This window comes from Tiliqua scincoides, chromosome 3 (assembly GCF_035046505.1).
Source record: "Tiliqua scincoides isolate rTilSci1 chromosome 3, rTilSci1.hap2, whole genome shotgun sequence".
Lineage (NCBI taxonomy): Eukaryota > Metazoa > Chordata > Lepidosauria > Squamata > Scincidae > Tiliqua > Tiliqua scincoides.
In genome coordinates, this window is record NC_089823.1 from 240085514 (window position 1) to 240106702 (window position 21189).

Consider the following 21189-nt stretch of genomic DNA (forward strand, 5'->3'; position numbering starts at 1 on the left):
CTTATGTTAGTTCTTATGTTAACTAGAGACTCAGTATGCTTAATCAGTAACACTCATCAACACTCATTAACACTCATGAAGAGTGTTTCTGTCTTCTGCCATTTATTCCTCCCTTGAAAATTATACTTCATTTCAACCCACTATACTTCATTAGAGTGGGTTGTGATAGTACAAAACAAATGTATAAAAACTAAAAAATGGGATTATCTCTCCCATAAAAAGGTATATTACACTGCTATCCTATATGTACTTATCTGGGAATAAGTCTCACTGAGCTCAATCAGACTTACTTAGGAGTAAACATGTAGGACTGCATCGTTAAGAATCCTGGTTGGCTCAGAATTTAGTCCCTCTGGGTTCAATATGGCTTACCCCAGGTAAATTTGCAGCCTTAGAGCCCAATCTATGCACGTCTACTCAGAACTAAGTCCCATCATAACCAATGAGGTCTACCCGCAGAAAAATGTGGATAGGTTTGCAGCCTTAATGCAACACGAGCTACTTAGGGCCTAAGCCAATGCATGTCTACTCTGAAGTAAGCCCCCTTTAAGTCTATGGGGCTTTCAAGTATGTGGGGATAGGCTGGCGGCCAATCTGTCTCTCAGGCAGCCCTTGGGAAAGAGGATGGCTGAAAAGATTTCAACAGACACCCCTGGGCCAACATCTACATTTGCCTCCTGCTAAGCCTCAGCCAAGATTCTCTGAAAAAAGGTTCATAGCGATGCTGCCAAGTTTGCAGGTTTGAAAACTGTGTGACCCCGCGTTTCAGTACTGCAAGGGAGGAAAAGGGAATCTTAAAGAGGGTATGGCATTGCAGAGAAAGTGAATGCACTCTCTGCACTGGACTTCATGAAGACGCAGAGCAGATCCCTGTGCTGAGCAGACCTTCTTAAGGGTGGTGGTGGGTGCTGGACTAGATGAGCCCCCCCCCCATGACCCAATCTAGCAGGGCTTTGTTTCTGTTCCAAAAGAAAGAAACTCTCCTTCCAAAGCAGCAAAACCACAAACTGAAGATCAAGCATTCCAGGAGGAAAACCGAGAGCTCAGGGACCCCCTAAGCTGGCCACCAGGCTGCCTGGAGAAGAAAGTGGAGACCAATCCGTTGGCGTCTTGTGTCATCCAAGAAAAGCCAGTTTTGTTGTGTCTCTGGAGGGGGAGGGAACATCCTGCTGCCCCTTTTAAAATCCAGTCCAAACGTGCTTGTAACAGAAGAGCCTCCACGGACCAGGGTTTTTCAATGTGAGGTCACTTTGTGCTACCTCCTGCTCTCTCCACGCAGCAGGACATCCTCCAACATTTTTCCAAACATAAAAAGGACTTGCTTGCCAACCCAGTGTGTCTGGCGTGTCTCATCTGCCCCTAAGTCCAGCCCTGTTTACTTGAGATAACGCTCTGCTCAGAAAGGGTGATGGAGAATTGTGCCCAGCAGAATAACCACTCACACCAACCACATTTTCATCAGGCATTTCCTATAAGCAAAATTAGGGGCAAAAGGGAGACAGGGAGTTATCAGGGATACGACCAGAAAATAGGGACAGCCTGAGCAGGTGAGCACAAGAAGTGACAGTGAAGAGATGCTGCTGCCATCTGTACAGACAGACCTTCAGTCCACCTGGTTCATTGCGGTTGCAGCTCTCCAGGGTTTCAGAGAGGGGTCTTTCTTCACCACACCTGCAGGTGCCTCTAGGAACTGAGTGCAAACACAGCCACTCTGACTCTGCCCAGGCAATCATTTGAGCCTGAATGTGCCCATAGGTGTGAACCACCCTGCACCTGGGACACCCCGTGTCTGGCAAAACTATTTGCCTCATACAAATCAATGTTAATTATAGAATGATAGAATCATAGAGTTGGAAGGTCATCTAAGCCACCTAGTCCAAGTAAGTAGCTTCTAAGTAAGCAGTCCAAGTCAAGCAGATGCCTGGCCCATAGGATGCCCCTTTCCACAACCGTTTGGTTGGCAACCTTCAGTCTCGAAAGATTATGGTATACGCCTACAGCACCCGGTATTCCCAGGCAGACTCCCATCCAAGTACTAACCAGGCCTGACCCTGCTTAGCTTCCGAGATCAAGGTATAAGCCTACAGCACCCGGTATTCCCAGGCAGTCTCCCATCCAAGTACTAACCAGGCCTGACCCTGCTTAGCTTCCGAGATCAAGGTATAAGCCTACAGCACCCGGTATTCCCAGGCAGTCTCCCATCCAAGTACTAACCAGGCCTGACCCTGCTTAGCTTCCGAGATCATGGTATAAGCCTACAGCACCCGTTATTCCCAGGCGGTCTCCCATCCAAGTACTAACCAGGCCTGACCCTGCTTAGCTTCCGAGATCAAGGTATAAGCCTACAGCACCCGGTATTCCCAGGCGGTCTCCCATCCAAGTACTAACCAGGCCTGACCCTGCTTAGCTTCCGAGATCATACAAGATCGAGCATGCGCAGGGTAACAACCGTTTGATTCTATTTAAATCCTGAAAAGACCAAATTATCATCAAGATGCGAAGGGGAGAAGCACATGTCTAGTCCTCATGGTTTCAAGTCCTCATGGTTTCAAGTTTCTAGTCCTCAAGGTTTCACTCCTCCAGCAGACCACCTCAGTCCCAAACCAAGTGAACCCCTCACATCCACATGCTTCATACACAACAGAAAAGAGGGTAAGGTGTTTTTTTTTGGGGGGGGGGGTGGAGTTTTAGGAACTCCTGGGTTAAGAAGAGTCACTGGCAGTCTCTAAGTTTATTTGGGATCAAAGATGATTGATAGCTCTTGGAGGAATGTAAGCAAAGAAGAGCCTGAAATTTGGAAAGCACTTATTCTTTATCTGAAGGCTCTCATTTCAAGTTCACTGAGCAGCTGCCATGCGTACAGCTTGTATACATTGGGAACAACAAATGGCTTTGCTTGCTTGGCTAGGAATTAGCCAAAATGGTCATTTGGGACCGAGTTTTAATGCATTTTTTCTGATCCAAGAACACTTCAAAGGGCTTTTATGAAGCACATTTGCAAATCAGGACAGAAAGGTCTGGAAATAGCCGTGGAAAAGAGAAGCCTGCTGATTACGATAGCAGGGCGCACAGTTTTAAAAACAAGTCCACGAATAACCTTGCACTGTGAGGCAGTTATTTTCCAGTGTGTGTTTTGCAGAATAACCAAAGCCTGTGCAGAAACGTGTCCCCAGAGGAGGGTCATTCACTGTCCAGCTCCAGGGAAGCTTCTCTGGCAACTTCTTATTCCCAAGCCCTGGCCTGACATGGGTGTAATCTGTATTTATTTCCAGTCTCCACATGACTTACACACACAATCAAGTCAATGGCATGATAGAATATAACAAGCTGCTTTCACCAAGCCTGCCCCTTGGGTAAGGGCGCAATCCTAACCCCTTATGTCAGTGCTTTCCAGCACTGGCATAGCAGTGCCAATGGGACATGTGCGGCATCCTGCAGTTGGGTGTCACTCACAGAGGCCTCCTCAAAGTAAGAGAATTTGTTCTCTTACCTTGGAGCTGCATTGCCCTTATGTCAGTGCTGACATAAGGGGTTAGGATTGCACCCTTAGTCTTGTCCGCACTAATGGGCAGTGGTGCTCCAGGGCTTCTGTCTTTTCCATCCCTTGCTGGGAATGCAGAACCTGGGGCTGCCTGTATTCCCCACACATGCTCTGCCCTTGAGCACTGCACCTTCCTCTAATGATGACAAGAAACAGGATCACATCAAAGAATCAGCATCAAGATAGAAAGAATCCCAGCAGCCCAGAATTGAGTACTGCACTGCCAACAGTCTGGGAAAACCTGCAGATCGTGCAGACCTGGTCATGGTGATCCATGCTACGGTGACATCGAGGTTAGATTATTGTAACGCGCTTTATGTGGGGCTGCCCCTGAAGACGGTTCCGAAACTGCAATTAGTGCAGAATGCGGCGGCCCGTGTGGTCACTGGAGCTAGGCGGTTTGACTCTGTCAGCCCGCTTCTCTGGGGGCTACATTGGCTGCCCATTCGTTTCCGGGCCCAATTCAAGGTGCTGGTTTTGACCTTTAAAGCCCTATACTGCTCTGGGCCAGGTTATCTTAGAGATCGCCTACTCCCGTACAATTCGGCTCGTCCTCTCAGGTCATCAGAGAAGGCCTTTTTACAAGTGCCGCCGCCTAAGGAGGTACGTGGGGCGGCGGCAAGAAATAGGGCCTTCTCAGTAGTGGCACCAACGTTGTGGAACTCCCTTCCCCTTGACTTGAGAATGGCTCCCTCCCTCTAGACCTTTCGGCGAGGCCTGAAGACCTTGTTGTTTAACCAAGCCTTCTGACGTTATGGCCTTTTTAACATCTTTTATATATCTTTTAGTTGCTTTTTTACAGGCCCGATTCCTCTAAGAACTGCTGTTTTATGCTCTTTTACTCTGACTCTTCTGACTACTGTTTTTATGGGTTCTGCTAATGTGTTTTTAAATATGTTATCTGTTTGTGAAATTATGTTTTAATCTGTTTTATATGTTAGCCGCCCTGGGTCCCTTTTTGGGAGAAGGGCGGGATAAAAATAAAGTTTTATTATTATTATTATTAAAACAAATTGTTCCCCACCCCCCACCCCCACACACACCTAAAAGACAATGAAGTACATAAGAACATAAGAACAGCCCCACTGGATCAGGCCATAGGCCCATCTAGTCCAGCTTCCTGTATCTCACAGTGGCCCACCAAATGCCCCAGGGAGCACAACTGATAACAAGAGACCTGCATCCTGGTGCCCTCCCCTGCATCTGACATAGCCCATTTCTAAAATCAGGAGGTTGCACATACGCAGCATGGCTTGTAACCCGGAATGCATTTTTCCTCCAGAAACTTGTCCAATCCCCTTTTAAAGGCATCCAGGCTAGATGCCAGCACCACATCCTGTGACAAGGAGTTGCACAGACCGACCACACGCTGAGTAAAGAAATATTTTCTTTTGTCTGTTCTGACTCTCCCAACACTCAATTTTAGTGGATGTCCCCTGGTTCTGGTGTTATGTGAAGATACCGCCTGAATGTGATTGGGAAGACGTCACACTCCACAGCCAGGGTGACATGAAGGAGAGGGCCCTGTCTCTGGTAAGCATCTAACTTGCCTCCAAGAGTAGGGCCACAGAAGGATGAGTTCACATGGAGGTAAACAGTGCTTGGGTCCCAGGCCAAGGATGCAGATTGGTTCTTCATTTTGTGTGGGTTGAATTGAGGATGGATATCCCACCTTTCCTGTTAAACAACCCCAGTGGATAACAACAAAACACACTAAAATAAAAACAGGAAACAACAGGAACTGAAGACACAAAAGAAAAGCAGTAGATCCAGTGCACAAGTGTACTGAGGACTTAAAAATCACTGGAAAAGCAGGGACCCGTTCATTTCCCTTGAAAGAGCTGGCTTCAGCAGGTTCACACACGCATATTCTTCACACATAATGTCATGCCTGGCCTAGAAGCTGCTGCAGTACTTTTCAAGGCAGCCTGTCCACGCAGATTCAGAGGCAACCTATGTGGTACTGCTTGATCAGATGTTGGGTGTCGGGTGGGAAATCAGGAACTGCAAAATGGATATGAACGGTTGCTAGAGTTGCAAGTTTTGGCAAGGGCTGAAGCTGGTAGTTGGTCAGACCAAAGGATGATGCAGAAGCCAGAAAGTTCCCACTGCTGGGCTCAGTGGTCACTGAGCAGCTGACCTGGGTTTGAGCTGTCCACTCCAAGTGGCAGGTTGAGGCTCTCTTAACTGAATGCTTCTCTGTAATTCTCCCCAAATTCCTGCACACAGAAACACAGCTAGGCTAAAATCATTTTGATTTGCTAGTCTTCTACATGTAGGGAATCGTTCTATATGGAGAAGCATTCCATCATCTGGGGTGCAACCCAGACAGTAAGAATGAGACCCTAGTCTTGCCTCAGACTCCAGGGCAATGACAGGATGGAACAGAACGAAGACAGCGCGAGCACAGTGGAAACTCCTCCACCCACACAGCAATTCATGGGAGATCCCCATCAGCCCTTGTGCTACGTGCTGGGCTTCATGTTCCTTGGGCAGTTCTGGGGCCTGTCCACAAAGAGACAAGCACAGACATACTGAGAAGCAGCACCAAAAGTCACCCCAAGCCAGCCACTGCCAGAGACAGGCTGGTGCTGGGTCAAAGGTTCTGGAGCGCACCCAAAGGCAGCCTCACCTCCTACTGAGAAGTCACCACCTGCACAGATGCTGTGCCCTCTGCAGATGCAGCAGGCCCAGAGGCCCAAGCCTTTCAAATACTACCAAGGGGTTTCTGTGTCTCTGGGAGGTTCAGGGCTCCCAGACAGGCTGCCAGCCCCACATCACCAGCACTTCTGTGTTACCAGCCTGCCTGGCTGGGGCAGCAGGCAGCCCTTCATGCTGGGAGCTAATGCTTCATGCTTCTCAAGTATTCAGTCCTGGGCTCCAAAACAGCGTACCAAGGATAGGCAGAGCACAGTGGGGCACGAAAGTCAGAAAGCCCAAGTCTGGCGGAGACTTCAGTGTCTGCATCTGAAGCCAAGCATCATGTTCAGAAGGTTTTGCTTCACCTCAGTAACTGCACAACAAAGCCCTGCTTCCTTCCCTTGACAACGGGTGCTGGGGTCAGAGGAAAGGCGCCCAGAGCAGACGGGCCGACTCTCCTTCCGATCTCTTCCTTTTCAAAGCAGAACACACACTTCTTCCTTTCCTATTTTGGCGTTTTCTTTCCCCAATTTGAACGCAGTTTGCCGTCCTGGTTGGCACAAACGGCAGCCAGTCTAGTTTGGCAAATGATGCTTCACTGAGAAACAGGAATTTGGGAGAGAACCAGAGGGAGTGAGAAAAAGAGGGAGGGGAGGGGGGTAAACACATTTGAGGCTCACACACACAATGCCATGCTTCGGAGTAACATCTGAAATGATATGCATATGTCTGTATGGCCAGGAAATGGTGAATCTTACAACTTTCTATTTCAAAATTACATTTTGAGACACACTTTAACAACTAGCTGACAAGTTTGAGAACAATCATCTTAATAGTGTGGCTCCCTAGTTTTGGAAAGCCCATGCATCTAGCGACACCCCTGCAGTGAAAGCTGCAGCACTTTTGGACACGTTTAACTCTCCAGAATGCCTGAGCAGGCATCTGAATGTCACCAGTCTAAAAATCAGCTGAAGCATCACCTTGCAAGCAGCCTTTGTCCAGAAATGCTACTATTCCCCCAACATGTGCGATTTGTGGGTTTGGCTTCTCTGCCTGTCAGGAATGGCTCCAGGACTGAGGGGAGCCAAATTTGCCTAGCAAAGTAACAGGGTGGGCTGGAGTAACCAGGCGAGTTGCATTCCTGTAATCAGATAAGATGATGACATCATTACACCCAAGTTATAATTTTGCCAGTCTACAGAAAAAGAGGGTTATTCTCCGCCAGTTGCCTGAATGACCCCCAAAGAGCACCCACAAGTGCAAGGGCTGGGGCTTCCTTGAGCAATGTAGGTAGCTTAAGCTAGGAATCATTTAGCTCAGAGTTTCTCAGCCAGTGGTACTTGTAGCACCAGTGGTACCTGAGTTGGTGTCCAGTGGTACTCATGGGGCCTCCAAACTCCTGCCAACTGGCAGCAAGACCAGGAACACAACATGACGAACTGTGGTGGGAGCTCAGTTCAGTGGACAAAATTCCAGTGTGCGCTTTTAGTGTGCTCCCATACATCCTGACCCTGTTATCAATGCTTCTGACAACATGTCTGGCCTCCCAATAAGGAAGTAACTGCTGATTTCATCATCACCAGTTACTTCTGGTGGTACTTCCAATAGGATGAATCTGAGCAATGTTCAAGCTCCATCCTCAGGGTGTTAATGGTTACTGCATCCATTTGGTGAAAACTTTTATTTATGCCTCCTAGCCAAGCTCAGACATTTTACATCAGCTTGCTTGTGTTTATACTACCTGCCCTTTCCCCCCCATATTAATTGCTTTTTTGTTTAGACTGCTGAGAAACTAGCTAGATTTGGAGGCTGCATGCTCCATGTTCACGGGTAACTCAGAGAACTGTCACATGTCTTCACACTCCAGGTGCTACGGTGGGTTTGATTTTTTAATAAAAAGCCTTGGGGTTCAGTGCCCTTCTGGGAGGATGTGTTTCCCAGACTGCCAAGTGACACCCTGCCCAAGAACCAGGCCTGCTGGAGTGCAGGGTCTGGCTAAACAGAAGATGGCTTCACAATGAAGTACAAGTGGGGAGCAGCCAGGGTGGCCAACTCTTACCTTGCCAGGCTCCTGTGACCTTCGCAGCTCCCACAATGAAGAGCCTTCCTCCTCATTTCCACTCACTGCCAGGAAAACGGCACCCACTCACTTCCAAGCATGTCGGGAGGTTGTTAAAGGCGCAGCAACAGGGCCAGAAGAAAGCGGGCAACCGTCGCAGCAGCAGGAGGAAAAGCAGCAGAAGAGAGGGCAGGGAAGACTGTTGCGATGGGTGTTCACAGCACACACTGCTGGTGTTTGGCTGGCAAGGCCCCCGCTTGTTCAAGCCTTCTTGGACACATGAAGCCTCTGCCCGACCCTGAGGCAGATCCTTGAGCCACCCAGTCCGGTGCCGCCTATTTCACCAGCAGCAGCTCTCCAAGCATTCCATGGGAGTTTTCCCTGCATCTTCTTGAAAGATACAGGGAACTGCAGGTGAGATTTTCTCTGCCAGTCTTCAGACACTGCCCTTTCCCCTCCAGCACCCCTCGGCTGCACTGCTGCTCCTGAAGGTGCCTCAGCACGACTTTCCTCCACCAAGGCCCCCCTGCCAGGTGTTTACACCTTGTTCAGTCAGCCACACCGCCTAACAGCTGACGTGAGCACTTTTCCTGCCTGTGTCTGCCCCACATTCAGAGGTGGCTGACTGGCCCATGTCCCGTCAAGCACATAATGCAGGAGGTCTTCATGCCAGCTCCCTGGGAAGCCCTGCCTGACTTGTGCTCCCCCCATTAGAGATAAGTGTCGGATCAGGGAAGGCAAAGCACAGACTGGCTTCTGCAAAAGGCTTGCATATGCCACAAGCAGAACCACAAAGCAAAGAGAGCCAGTGCAGGCTTTGGAAGCGGAATGGAAACACTTGGCTTAAAAGCCAGTCCTGCACAAGGTCCCTTCAGACTGATGCCTCTTCCCCCTCCCCCCACACACACCCCAGGACATTTCAAAGAAAGAAACACTTCCACTGCTGCCAGCTGTGGCCACCCTTGCCAGCCAGGGTGTGGGGCTGGCGTCCCTTTGCGGAGGAAGAAAAAAAGCAATTCCATGAGTTGGGCGTAGCAAGGGGGTGTGGGGAGGAGAGAGCAGCTATTTTAAGTGCTGTAATTATTCTGTGGCAGAATCAGAAACCTTTGATGCGCATCCACTGCAGGGTTTTTTAATCTTACTTGTGGGGGAGGGAGGAATAATTCCTCCTGCATGCATGGAGCCACACCCAAACCCTCCCATCCTTCATCCCCCAAAATCTGTGCACACCTCCTTGCTTGCATTCCCTCTTGGCTGGTGGCTACTTTGGGCAGCAGCTGAATCAACTCCTACCCCCCAGCCCCACCAGTTGGAGGTTGCAGACCAGGGAATTCTGCTGTATCTGGGCGGGTCACACTCGTCCATGTTGCAAAGGGTTCTACAGCCAGAGGTGCTGAAGACGGCAGAGCACAAAATTCCTCAGAAACATCACACACCAGTTCTTGGATTCCAGATGACGAGGTGTTGCAGAGACAACAGCAGAACTCAGCGCTATTTAGAAGTGCCACCATCTCCAGATTTCTGGGGCATTCTCATGTCAGAGCGGAGCTGCCTGGCTGAATCACAAGGCTGAGCTCTGAGATACTGCATGCATTCGGCTACAGACTGTCCAGTGAGTCATCGGGGGTCCCTGGAGGTTGATCTTCATCTCATCTGAACTTTTACCACCCTGCACAAGGCCTGGTTTTCAAAGATTGAGGATTCCAAATGACAGTTTTGTGGAGAGGGCCTCCAAGAACCACTGCCACGAACTTTTCTGAGCATAGCTGCACAAAAACTAGATGCCCATAAATAGCGCAAATTCTTTATTACTACTGCAAGTATTCCACAGTTTTCCTTAATACACCCAGCATAACTTCTGCTTTGGAATCACAGGGACAGCAAAAAAGCACTTCCCACAAATTACCCTAACAATTGTGATTACACACACACACACACACACACACACACAGGTACAGAGCTTCCTTTTTAAGATAAGTCATGTTAGTACTTCAGCCTGCCTTGAAATGCGACACTCTGACTGGGTTCGCTTATTTTAGCAGCCCCCCCCCCACCCCACATTCCCCCACAAGTGTCCCTGGAGCGAATGGGAGGTGGCTGTCAGGCAACACTCAAGCGGAGGCACATGTACACTGGGGCTGTCCACACAACCACCCAAGTCCCTAGGGGTGCAGCAAAGCCATCTTCTGCAGGCAGTACACCTAAAAGTGTGTGTAGAGTTGCCAACCCTCCAAGACAGCTCTGGAGTCTCCAGGAAGCTGCAAGAATTGTCAGGTAACTCCTGAGAGCAGTCATGGAGCTTCTAACAGGCCCTCCAGGAACTTCCAACGTTATATCACGCTGGAGAAGAAACCTCCAGAAATAGCTTCCGTCAGAATTGACCAGCCTGCATGTGAGGGGGGTGAATGGGCACAAGTTGCCTAGCCCTGCCACTCACTGGCCTCCACATGTTCGGCACAGGTCTGAGAGGCAAGGGAGTGCTCCTGTTCTTCCTCCCAACATGGAGGTGTGCTAAACCTTTCCCCCCAAAGCTTCCCTTGCAGAGAAATGGAAACTCCACTTTCAAACGTTACATGAAAGGGAAGATACTCCACAGTTTCAAAAGATCTCTTGGAGTTTTGTGCACAATGCCACAGACTGCCAACGAGGATCCACTTCATCCCTGAGATGTCCAAGCTGACTGGGTGGCATCAGCTGCCCACATCACAGGGCTGGACCACCGCAAAAGAGGTCAGGTGTGGCTGGAAATGAGCTTCCATCCCAGGCCACAAGATTTCCATTCCTCTTTTCTGTGGAAAACTGTATTAATAGTGGTTCACAGAGAAATAAAACCTCAAAATCACTAAGAAGATGACCAGGGACTAACTCACCGAACAACCACCAGCATGACTCAGTGCTTGCCTCAATGTGGGCAGAGAGGGAGCCCCCTCCCTCCCTCCCTCCCTCTCCTCCCACCCTCAGTTCCACACATTACTGTTACTATCTTGAGGCAGATCAGCAACATTATTGTCCCTGCACTGCAGGTGGGGAAGACAAAGAGGCCAACAGCCAATGGTTGCTCGCCTAGGGCTACTGCAGTTGCTTGGTGGTGGAAGCAAGACTTAAAGGAGTGCCTCTTTTAGCTCGCAGGCACCGGCTCTGAAAGCCCTGGAGAGGCAGGCAAAGGAATGGGAAATCATCCCAGTGGGGGAAATCGTGTCCCAGTTGCCCTGAGCACTACTTGTACTGCAATAGCCAACCATACGGGCTTGTAAGCAGCCACCTGTCTGTTTGCCTGTGTTGAGGAAGGGTCATCTATAGGAGGACAAGCAGAAAAATATTGCAAAGTGGAAGACAGCTCCCCCCCCCCCGCATCACATCCTTTCAGGACAGTTTTGTGCCCCAAATGCCTAGAGAGCAGCTTGTGTGAGCAAGCGGGCAAGTAACATGGGGGTTGGGAGAGATTTATGGGCAGGGCTGACACTGATACACAACCCCTGCTGGCGCGAGAATCTTCTCCTGCCACCATGACCTCTATCCCTTTGCAGTCGTCCTGTTTTTAGAACTTGCCAGGCAGAACACAGCGTTCCTCTTCACGGGAGGGAGGCTGCCCAGTGGCGTCACTAGGAGGGTGTGGGGGGGGTGCGGGACGCGCCGGGGGTGACGCACCCTGATTCTTTCTGGGGGGTTGTTACTGTAGGCAGACTACAGAGTAAGCTCCATTGACCACTATGGGACTTACTTCTGAGCAGACATGCCTAGGCTTGGGCTCACAGGCTGCAATCCTACCCACACTTTCCTGAGAGTAAGCCCCAATGACCACTATAGGACTTACTTCAGAGTAGATTCACTTGGTGGAACAGAACTGGCTCCCCCTTATTTAATTATTTCTTTTATTTTAATTTAATTATTTATAATTATTTATTTTAATTTGCTTGATGATGTCACTTCTGGCCTGACATCACTTCCAATGGGTCCTGGACAGATTGTCATTCTAAAAAGTGGGTCCCAGTGCTAAAAGTTTGAGAACTGCTGCAAAAAGGTGTTAGTAAGTTGAGAGGGAGTGTGTGTGTGTGTGAGAGAGAGAGAGAGAGAGAGAGAGAGACTCTACAAGTTTTCAAAATCACTAAAATCAGAGTTTGGAGGAATAAGACCATCATGTTATATATCAATCAATGCGTAATTTCATGCAGGATGCAATGAAACAAACCACATTGAAATACCTGCGTTCTAACAAAAGGTACAGCCAAAAAACCAGTGGAGGCGGGGTGATGGTACATCACCACGCCCACCACCTGGGGCGTTGCCCCGCCCACTGCATGGGGTGACGCGCAGGCCTCTCACACCGGGTGACACGAATCCTAGTGATGCCAATGGGGCTGCCACTGAGTACCGCAGCTCCTGGGCAAGTTCTCTTCCCACCCTGTCCCCAAGGAACATTCAGGCACCTTTACACACATCGCAGTGTCACCATGTTCTGCACAACTACTTAGGCGGCAACACTAAGCAGACTCACTATGGAGAACTCTGAATAAACTCAGTAGAATTTAATACTGAGCAGACATGCTGAGGCTTCCACTGTAAATATGACCTTTAAACTTTCTCATGAAAACTGCTTGTTATTTTGGGCCAAGCATTTCTGCTGAGTCATGGGCAGATGCAAAAAAGCCCTGATTCGCAGGGCTGCCCCTGGGCAGAAATGGCCATAGCAAGTTCCCCCCCCCCCCCAGTCTGCTAAGTTTGAATCTGTCTTTCCCCTCCACACTGATAACACTTTGAATGAATTTGCAGACTGGAGATTGGAGGCACCAGTTTGTTCAGAAGCTTGATGACAGCTGCAGTTTCTCAAGGGCTCAGTGTCTGCAGGAGTGAAGAATTTGGTCCTTGCTCTGGATATACAACACCACTGTTCAAACCTGCAGACACTTTCCAAGAGACAAAACAAGCATGCATGTGCTCTTTAGCAAGGGCTGGCAGTCAACCAGTGAGGGCAAAGGATTTTCTGCCACAGCTCTTTAATTTTCAAAAAGTGCAAAGTGACTGCAAATAGTGCAGTTGCTACCTGAAGTGTGCCTAGGATGAGCTCTGCCTCCACCCAAAATCAGAGGAGCTGGAAAGAGACCCCAACAAATAGGAAACACAGTTGATCCCACTATACAATGTCTGGGATTTGCACCCCTGGGTGTGGTCCTTCCAGAGCCAGGAATTATCAATAGCAGATTTAGGACCAGGTGTGGAGATGGCAAAACAGTGATTCTGCAGATTTTCCTGCCACCCCCAATGCTGACATGTGCATATGTGGGTTCATTTCAAGGATAGGCAATTTTCACTCTCTGTTTCAATAAGTGACTCTCCTACTTCCCATTCTGCCAGGATGCAACACTGCACTTCAGTTCCTTGTTCACACCTGGGTAGCGACAGCATTTCGTCACAAAAGACCCCTGACACATGTCATAACCTGGTTCTAGCACAACACTAATTTGATCAGCTCATGAAAACAAACATTATTTCTCTCAAAGTTCTTCCACTGGGCAAAATGGCAAAGGAGAGTCAACCCGCACATGTGCAGATAATGGTTTTTTTGACTGGGGGCCAATCCCACCCTACATTCAAGCACCAATGCAGCTGCAGTGCAGCTCCAAGGTAAGGAAACAAATGTTCTCTTTCCTTGAGGAGGCCTCCATGACTGCCCCTCACTGCAGGATGCAGCCCATGCCCCGTTTTTATGGCTGTATCAGCACTGGAAAGTTGGAAAGGATTGGGCCTAAGGCTGCCATCCTATGCACACTTACCCAGAAGTAAGTCCCATTGAACTCGGTAAGACTTACTTCTGAGTAGACATACATAGGATTGGACTGTAAGTCTGTTTTAGTCCCAGACACCAATGGCTGATCGAAAAAATACATTTGCAAACCTGTTGGGGCCCTTCTTTGCAACAAGAAATATGGGATTTTCCCCTCCAAAGCAGAAAACCTTACACTTTCATGATGCTGTATCTCCCAAATGAGGAAGCCTGAGTTATTATAAAACTGACCATTGTCCCGAGAAGCCCCCAGCTTCACATGCATTCAGGCAGCCCCTGGAAGCAGAGAGAAGGTCAGTGGGAGGAAGGACAAGGAAGTACATTCCACACAGTTCATTCTCCTCTGGGTAGATGGGACTCATCAGCCTGGGAAGGCAGCTCATCTGAGAGAAGGAAAACTCTGATCCCAAACCTCCACTGCCTTGTGCCTACATCCAGTTATGGAAGAGGCTTCAGGAGTCAACCTCGAGGCAAAATCCGGAGCCGGAGTCCCTGAGGTAGTTCATGGCTGAACACAGTCACGTTCTGGCAACTCCTGCGACGCCGCTGGAACCAACTGTATTGGCCTCTGCCTTTCCATTGGACCATTTCAGCGACGTAGAGAGGGAGGATTTGCTGCATGGGTAACAGTCTATCCTCCATATCTACATTACCCAGGCTTCGCACACTGGAGAGGACACTGTTCCCAAACTACTATTCAGAGTGCGATACCATAGTCTTCCGAGACTGAAGGATGCCAACTGTATTCTCCTCTGACTATGCTAATGACTTCAGCACCCAGGCCTCTCCCCAAGCAGGCAAGGAAACCAAAAGCCCAGATACTGGGCAGCCAACCGCCCCCAGCCAAGAGATTGTTTGGGATACAGGCAGGAAGCTTAGCCCAATCTCATTTCCTGGACAGCTTTGAGAAGCCGAGCCTGGGGTCAAGATACAGCTTGGATCCACAGCAACAGGCCATGTGCTGAGCTGCAGGTCAGTTACAGAGAAAATAAAACCCTAATCCCTTTGCCCAGGAGGGAATCTTGCATGAAAGAGAGAAAGAGACCAGTCGTGTTAATGGAGGAAATAAGATGATCCCAGTGCAATTCTATCCTGTCTATGTTCCAGGATGAGCTTGTGCTGCCCAAAGGCCTTTTTCACAGCTGGCCACTGCCTTAGATGGTGTCACAAACAGGCCAAGACAGATGCATGGGAGGCAGGTCCATTGACGGCCATGGTACAGTGGCAGGGAAATGTGAATGGAATTGAGTGGAATCTCCCTGTGCAGAGCCACCCCACCTCTGAGTACTAAGGGCCAGGACAGGTAGGCGGGGAAGGCTGCATCTCACCTGCAGCCTCCCTGGCAGCATGGCTGGAAAGAGAATGCTGGACTACTGGAGTGAAGTCTGGTCGAGTACAAAGGGCTCCAACAGGCTTGCTGCATTCATTTTTCAGATGCTCCAAAGTGCACATGATCACCACCCCAAGTACTGTTAAGTCCACTCACACTTTCAAATGCCAAAGAGGTTTGAAATCAGACACTGACTCACCAAGACAGCTATGCCAACCACCCACCGTGTCAGCACAGGCACGGCAGGGACCAACTGCCTTGGCAAGTGTGCCCCAGACCTAGGCCACAGCCAGGCCAACCAAATCTCCTGCTTTTGTGCAGGTATGAAGCTGCCTGTGTTGCAGGTTGGCCAGTTGTGCTCTGGTACAAGAAAGACCGAGCCCATGACAGTGGAAGGGGACACAAAGTCATCTTTTCTCTGTGTGGTCACACAGAGATGGCATGAAGAGCAGCAGGCTGAAAGTTGCCTTTGGTGTGGAAGAAAGGTGGGATATAAATAAATAAAATAAATAAATAACATGCCTGACCACAGAAATTTAATTGCTGCTTTTCTTGGAGCGACGCTTGAAACGAAAGACAGCCGCTCCCACAGGACATGCAAAACTAACCACATTAAAACATATCTTAACCCAAAGGGGTTTGTAGAATGCGCTTACAACAACAACTTAATTGTTACAGAGTGCCTTTACTCAGTGCTCACATTGCCTTCTTGTACATGATTTCTGCAACCCTTACGACAAACACCCTGTCAGCTAGGCAAGTTCTTACGCTTCTCTGTCAAAGACCCAACGCTGAGAGGCAAGGGCTTGCTCAGAAGCTGCGAAGTGAGTCAGTGGCCCAGGCAAGACTGAACTGGGGGATCTCCATTCACAGCCAGTCCTCTGAATCACCACATCAGACCCACTTCAAATAAAGCCCATCCTCTGGGGATGTTGGGCAGGTTAGGATGTTGGGGGTGTTGGGCGGGTTAGGACAGACAAAAGAAAATATTTCTTTACTCAGCGTGTGGTCGGTCTGTGGAACTCCTTGCCACAGGATGTGGTAATGGCGTCTAGCCTAGATGCCTTTAAAAGGGGATTGGACAAGTTTTTGGAGGAAAAATCCATTACTGGGTACAAGCCATGATGTGTATGCGCAACCTCCTGATTTTAGAAATGGGTTATGTCAGAATGCCAGATGCAAGGGGGGGGCACCAGGATGAGGTCTCTTGTTATCCGGTGTGCTCCCTGGGGCATTTGGTGGGCCGCTGTGAGATCCAGGAAGCTGGACTAGATGGGCCTATGGCCTGCTCCAGTGGGGCTGTTCTTATGTTCTTAACTACAATTCCCAGGAAGCCTTGCAGGTCTCTTGTTATCTGGTGTGCTCCCTGGGGCATTTGGTGGGCCGCTGTGAGATATGGGAAGCTGGACTAGATGGGCCTATGGCCTGTGAGATACAGGAAGATACTGTGAGATACTACTACAATATCACTTACAGAAAATAAGTGAGATACTATGGCCTGTGAGATACAGGAAGCTGGGCTAGATGGGCCTATGGCCTGATCCAGTGGGGCTGTTCTTATGTTCCCAGGGCACTGGGTGTGTGAGCACAGCATCAGGCTGCAGGGGTATGGTCCGAAAACACAAATACTCCTTCCACCTTGCTGACTGCCTGGGAACTCCATGCATGTTACCCTGAGTTCCACAATGGAAGCCAGAGAGTGTGAGCATGTAAGCAACCGAGTTAACAATGCAAATGCAATGCCAGCAAGACTGAATTACTCTCCTGTCCCACAAGCACACAGCAGGGTGAAAGATCCCAGTTTCTGCAGTCACATGACACTGCTGTTGATCAAGAGGGAGATTTCCTCAAGTCACACCTTCAGACTAGCAGTGCAATCAGAGGTGTGTCTACTTGGAAGTAAGCCCCATTGGGTTTAAGAGAACTTACTCCCCAGTATCAGCACATACTTCCGTCTTTCTAATCTTGCAGTGGCTCCTGCAGGGAGCTTCAGGAGCTGGTTGGCCTGCCTCCCTTGTCTGGAAACAGAAGGTCCCCGCAACAAAACTGAAGGAAACCTGTAGCACTATTAGCAACACAGATGCCCAACAGCAAGGTGGAGGATTCCCAGCACAGCCAACCTCCATTCCCTCCTGCCTGAGCCTGGCAAATTATTCTCCAATGCCTGCCTTGTTTTCCCTTAGACCAGAACATGACAGATCAGAACATGCATCACAGAATGACAGGTTCCTCCCACTCTTTCTTCCAGAATTCCTTCAAGGCCACTTTCTTCAGGATGGGCAACTAGACCAAACTACTGAATCAAGGCAAGAGTGGCAGATGTCACTTGGAGAACCAGCTGGGATACAGTGGGCCAGGTGGCACAAGAGGCTGTGGTCACTGCTTGGTCACCTGCCCTGGGGAAAGAACAGTAAGTGGGAATTTCAACATGATAAGGTACAAGGGAGTCCCTGTCCTGCATCATGGAGGACCTCTTAGGACAGGTGGTGTATCAGTGTGGCCACACAAGGATACATGTGACCACACGTGCCATCAGTGGCAGTAAGCATCAAACTACAACCTCACCTGAATTTATTTTTAGAAACCTATACCCCCACGCCTCTTGCCTCCACAGAATCCACCAGACTGGCTTCCAACAATTAATGAACAAGTCATATTAAAAATATAAAACAACGGCAGGTCAAAGATAGGAAAACACAATGAATCAGCACAAGCACTATAAATCAAAGGTTAGCCTAAGTGGGTGAATTTTCTCCAGATGTTTAAAAGCGCTGAGTGACAGAGCTGTGTGGGCCTCTTGAGGAAGGGCGGAGGGAGGGATTTCCACACTTTGGGTGCCCTGCCTGTTTTCCCTGCCAATTGGACCTCACCGAGAGACAAGAACTGAAGCATGACCTCTGATGAAGAACAAAAGGTGCAGGAAGAACGTGCCACATATCTGTGGCAAGAAAGTGTCAGGAAAGTGCCACTAAGAAATGAATAGATGGGACAAGACCCATGGAGAAAGAGAGACAGTTACTGCAACTGACATAGCGGAGTGAGCATGGCTAGGAATGGTTGGCTCATTTGGGCTCAAGTCCAGTACCTGGACTGGATGAAGTGAATGGAATGGGATAGAGGTGGGAAGTCTCACCTCTAGGTAGGTCCCAGGCAGGTAACTCTTGGGTACCCGGCTGTGGGATGAATGGAAGAATATCTAGATGTAGATACAGCGGTTTCATGAAGGGGCATGTACCAGAAGACAGGTGGAAGAAGAGTGATGCCTCCTAGAGATTTCAAGAGAGCAGGAGGAGATGGTGGAGGGTCTTGAGGACACAGCACCAGATGGGAAGGCTCTCAATAGCAGGGACGTGCGGTGGGTGGGGAGGCAGGTGAGGCCGAGACTCCCCCTGGAGTTGTTCGCAAAGTGCTTCCACTGTGGGAGGGGAGGCAGGTGTGGTGAGGTGTGTGAAGTGAGGCAGGTGAGGCAGAGGTGAGGCCCAGAGCTTCCTCACTGGAGTCCTTTGAAAAGCACCACTGCTGTGTGAGATAAGGCAGGTGTGAGGAATGGTGTACAGGTGAGGCAGGTGTGGCAGAGGTGAGGCAGGTGAGGCAGAGCCTCCCCACTGGAGTCTTTTTAAAAGCACTGCTGTGGGAGTGAGGCAGGTGTGAGGTGAGGCAGAGCCTCCCCACTGGAGTCCTTCTCAAAGTGCTGCTGCCGCTGCTGTGTGACACGCTCAAGCACACTCAACCCATGTGCAAAGCGCGTGGGTTGAGTGCACTTGAACGCCCTTTGCAAAGGACTCCCGTGGGGAGGCTCTGCCTCACCTGCCTCACTCCTATGACGGTGGCTCGGAAAGGCCTCTGGTGGGGAGGCTTTGCCTCACCTGTACACCATCTCACACCTGCCTCACCTGCCCGCACCCGCGAGGGCCCGCGGCGGGCGCTTACCTGGATGTAGGCGCTCTGGAGGTAGCTGTAGGGCAGGCGGCGCTGAAAGTCGGCGCGCACCTCCTGGCTGGCGCCGTGCAGGGAGTCGGGGCCGAGGCGCGCCTCCAGGCGGCAGGAGCGCAGGCAGCGCGCCCGGCGGAGCGCGGCGGCGGCGAAGGGCAGCTGCGGGGCGGCCAGGGGCGCCTCGCGACGGCAGCGCCGCCCGCAGCCCAGGCGCGCCTCCCGCAGCCGACGGTGCGCGCTCAGCGCCCGCTCCAGGCAGCGCACCGCCCCGGCGAAGTCCCCGCGCGAGTGCGCCTCCACGCCGGCCGCGTAGAGCGCGTCGAAGGGCGGCTGCGGCTCGCCGGGCGGCGGGCAGGCGGGCCGCGGCTCCTCGGCGCCCGCAGCCCCCCGCAGCAGCAGCAGCAGCAGCAGCAGCAGCCCCAGGAGGGGCCCGCGGGCCATCCCCGACGCGGGCGCGGAGCCCCGGACCAGGCTGGCAGCGCTCGCTGGCTGTCCCCGGCTCCGCCGCCTGCCTCGCCGCCTCCTGCGCTCGCGGGAGGGCCTGCCCGGCCGTCGGGGGGCGGGAGGAGGCGGGCGCCGGGCAGCGGCTCCCCCTGCTGTCCGCGCAGGCACGTCCAGCCCGGCGCTGGCTCCTGCCCCCCCCCGTTCGGCCCCGTGCAGAGGCGCGCCCGGCCTCACCTGGAGCGAGGGGCGGCCCGCAGGCAGCCGCCCCACGTGCATCGCCGCCCCCCCCAAGAGGACTGAGGCCGTCCGAGCCGAGAGTGCGCGTCCTCGGGGCGAGGAAGACGCTCCCAGGAAGGCTCTGCCTGCTCGATCTGCGGGTGGGCCTGGGCTCAAGCCCCCCCCCCGTCTCCGGGAAGGGTCATGCAAGACTCCCCCTCCCCCCAAAAAAGAAAAGACCCGAGTGCGACCGCAGGCAACCCTGGGCGGGCTGGAGCAGTGGCCGGGTGGGAAGCTGCTCAAGGGCCGTATCCCACCCCCACCCCCCGCAGTGCAACATGGAGGAGAACCCCCCCCCCACCACGAGCATAGAAATGCGCTTTCCCCTTCCATGTTGCTCTCCCTGGTGCCACGGAAGCAGGACAGTGGCATAAAACTGGCCCTGGAATGGGGGCATTTGCATGGGCACTGGAACGACCCTGGCCAGCAGAGAAGGAGAACTTCCAGAGGATGAAACAGGCCTCGGAATGAATCCACAAAAACCATGCAAAACGTAAAAAGGATACAAGAGCAGGTGTAACACTGACATGACGCCAAAGCACCAACAGGGATTAAAAAGGGGCCCCTAGGAGGTTCCTCCCACCTCAAAAGCCCAGCCCTGCTGGAAACCATGCAAGAGGGGGTGTCCTCAAGTCTTCCAGTAACTGATTCTGTGCCACCACAGAAAAGGCCCTGCACCTTGCCAGCATCCTCTTGGCTTCAGGTGGCAGTGATATCCTAAGCAGGGCCCTCTCTGATGATTGTAGGGAATGTGCAGGATTATATGGCATAAGGTGGCCCCTGAGGTGTCCCAGTCCTGTAGCACACAGGGCTTTCAGGGCTCAGAAAGGAACCGGCAGCCAGCGTAGCTGTTGGAGCAGCAGCAGGGCAGACTCATCCCCACCCCATGCAGCACTAACCGCTTCCAAGCTGTTTGCAAGGGTTGCTCCAAGTTGAGGAAAGTAACACTTTATGCATTTCACCTTTATGCTCCTCCTCCCCCCACTCCCTGGACTGGAAAAAGAAGGGAGCAGAGTGGGACAGGAAGCAGAGCCCACTACCCTCTCCTCCTCCACACTTCCTCTTCAGGCCATTGCAAGAAGGGATGCTGAGCCCCTGGTGCCAGGAGAACCTTTTCTGTTTGCTCAGGCCTGGGGCAGCATCTGGGGAACTGCCTGCTCTGTTGTGTCTCTGGTCATTGGCTG

General features: G+C 51.2%; 1 protein-coding gene and 1 pseudogene across 1 annotated transcript in view; both read right to left on the bottom strand.

The window, feature by feature from the left end:
* P3H2 (prolyl 3-hydroxylase 2) overlaps nucleotides 1–20005 on the bottom strand; it is a 98280-nt gene extending 78275 nt beyond the window's left edge. The window contains exon 1 of the mRNA XM_066621584.1: nucleotides 19283–20005. Within this exon, the coding sequence (XP_066477681.1) occupies nucleotides 19283–20005 (723 nt within the window). The remainder of the gene's footprint in view (nucleotides 1–19282) is intronic.
* LOC136646386 (5S ribosomal RNA) lies at nucleotides 2340–2456 on the bottom strand (annotated as a pseudogene).
* Nucleotides 20006–21189: the final 1184 nt, after the last annotated feature.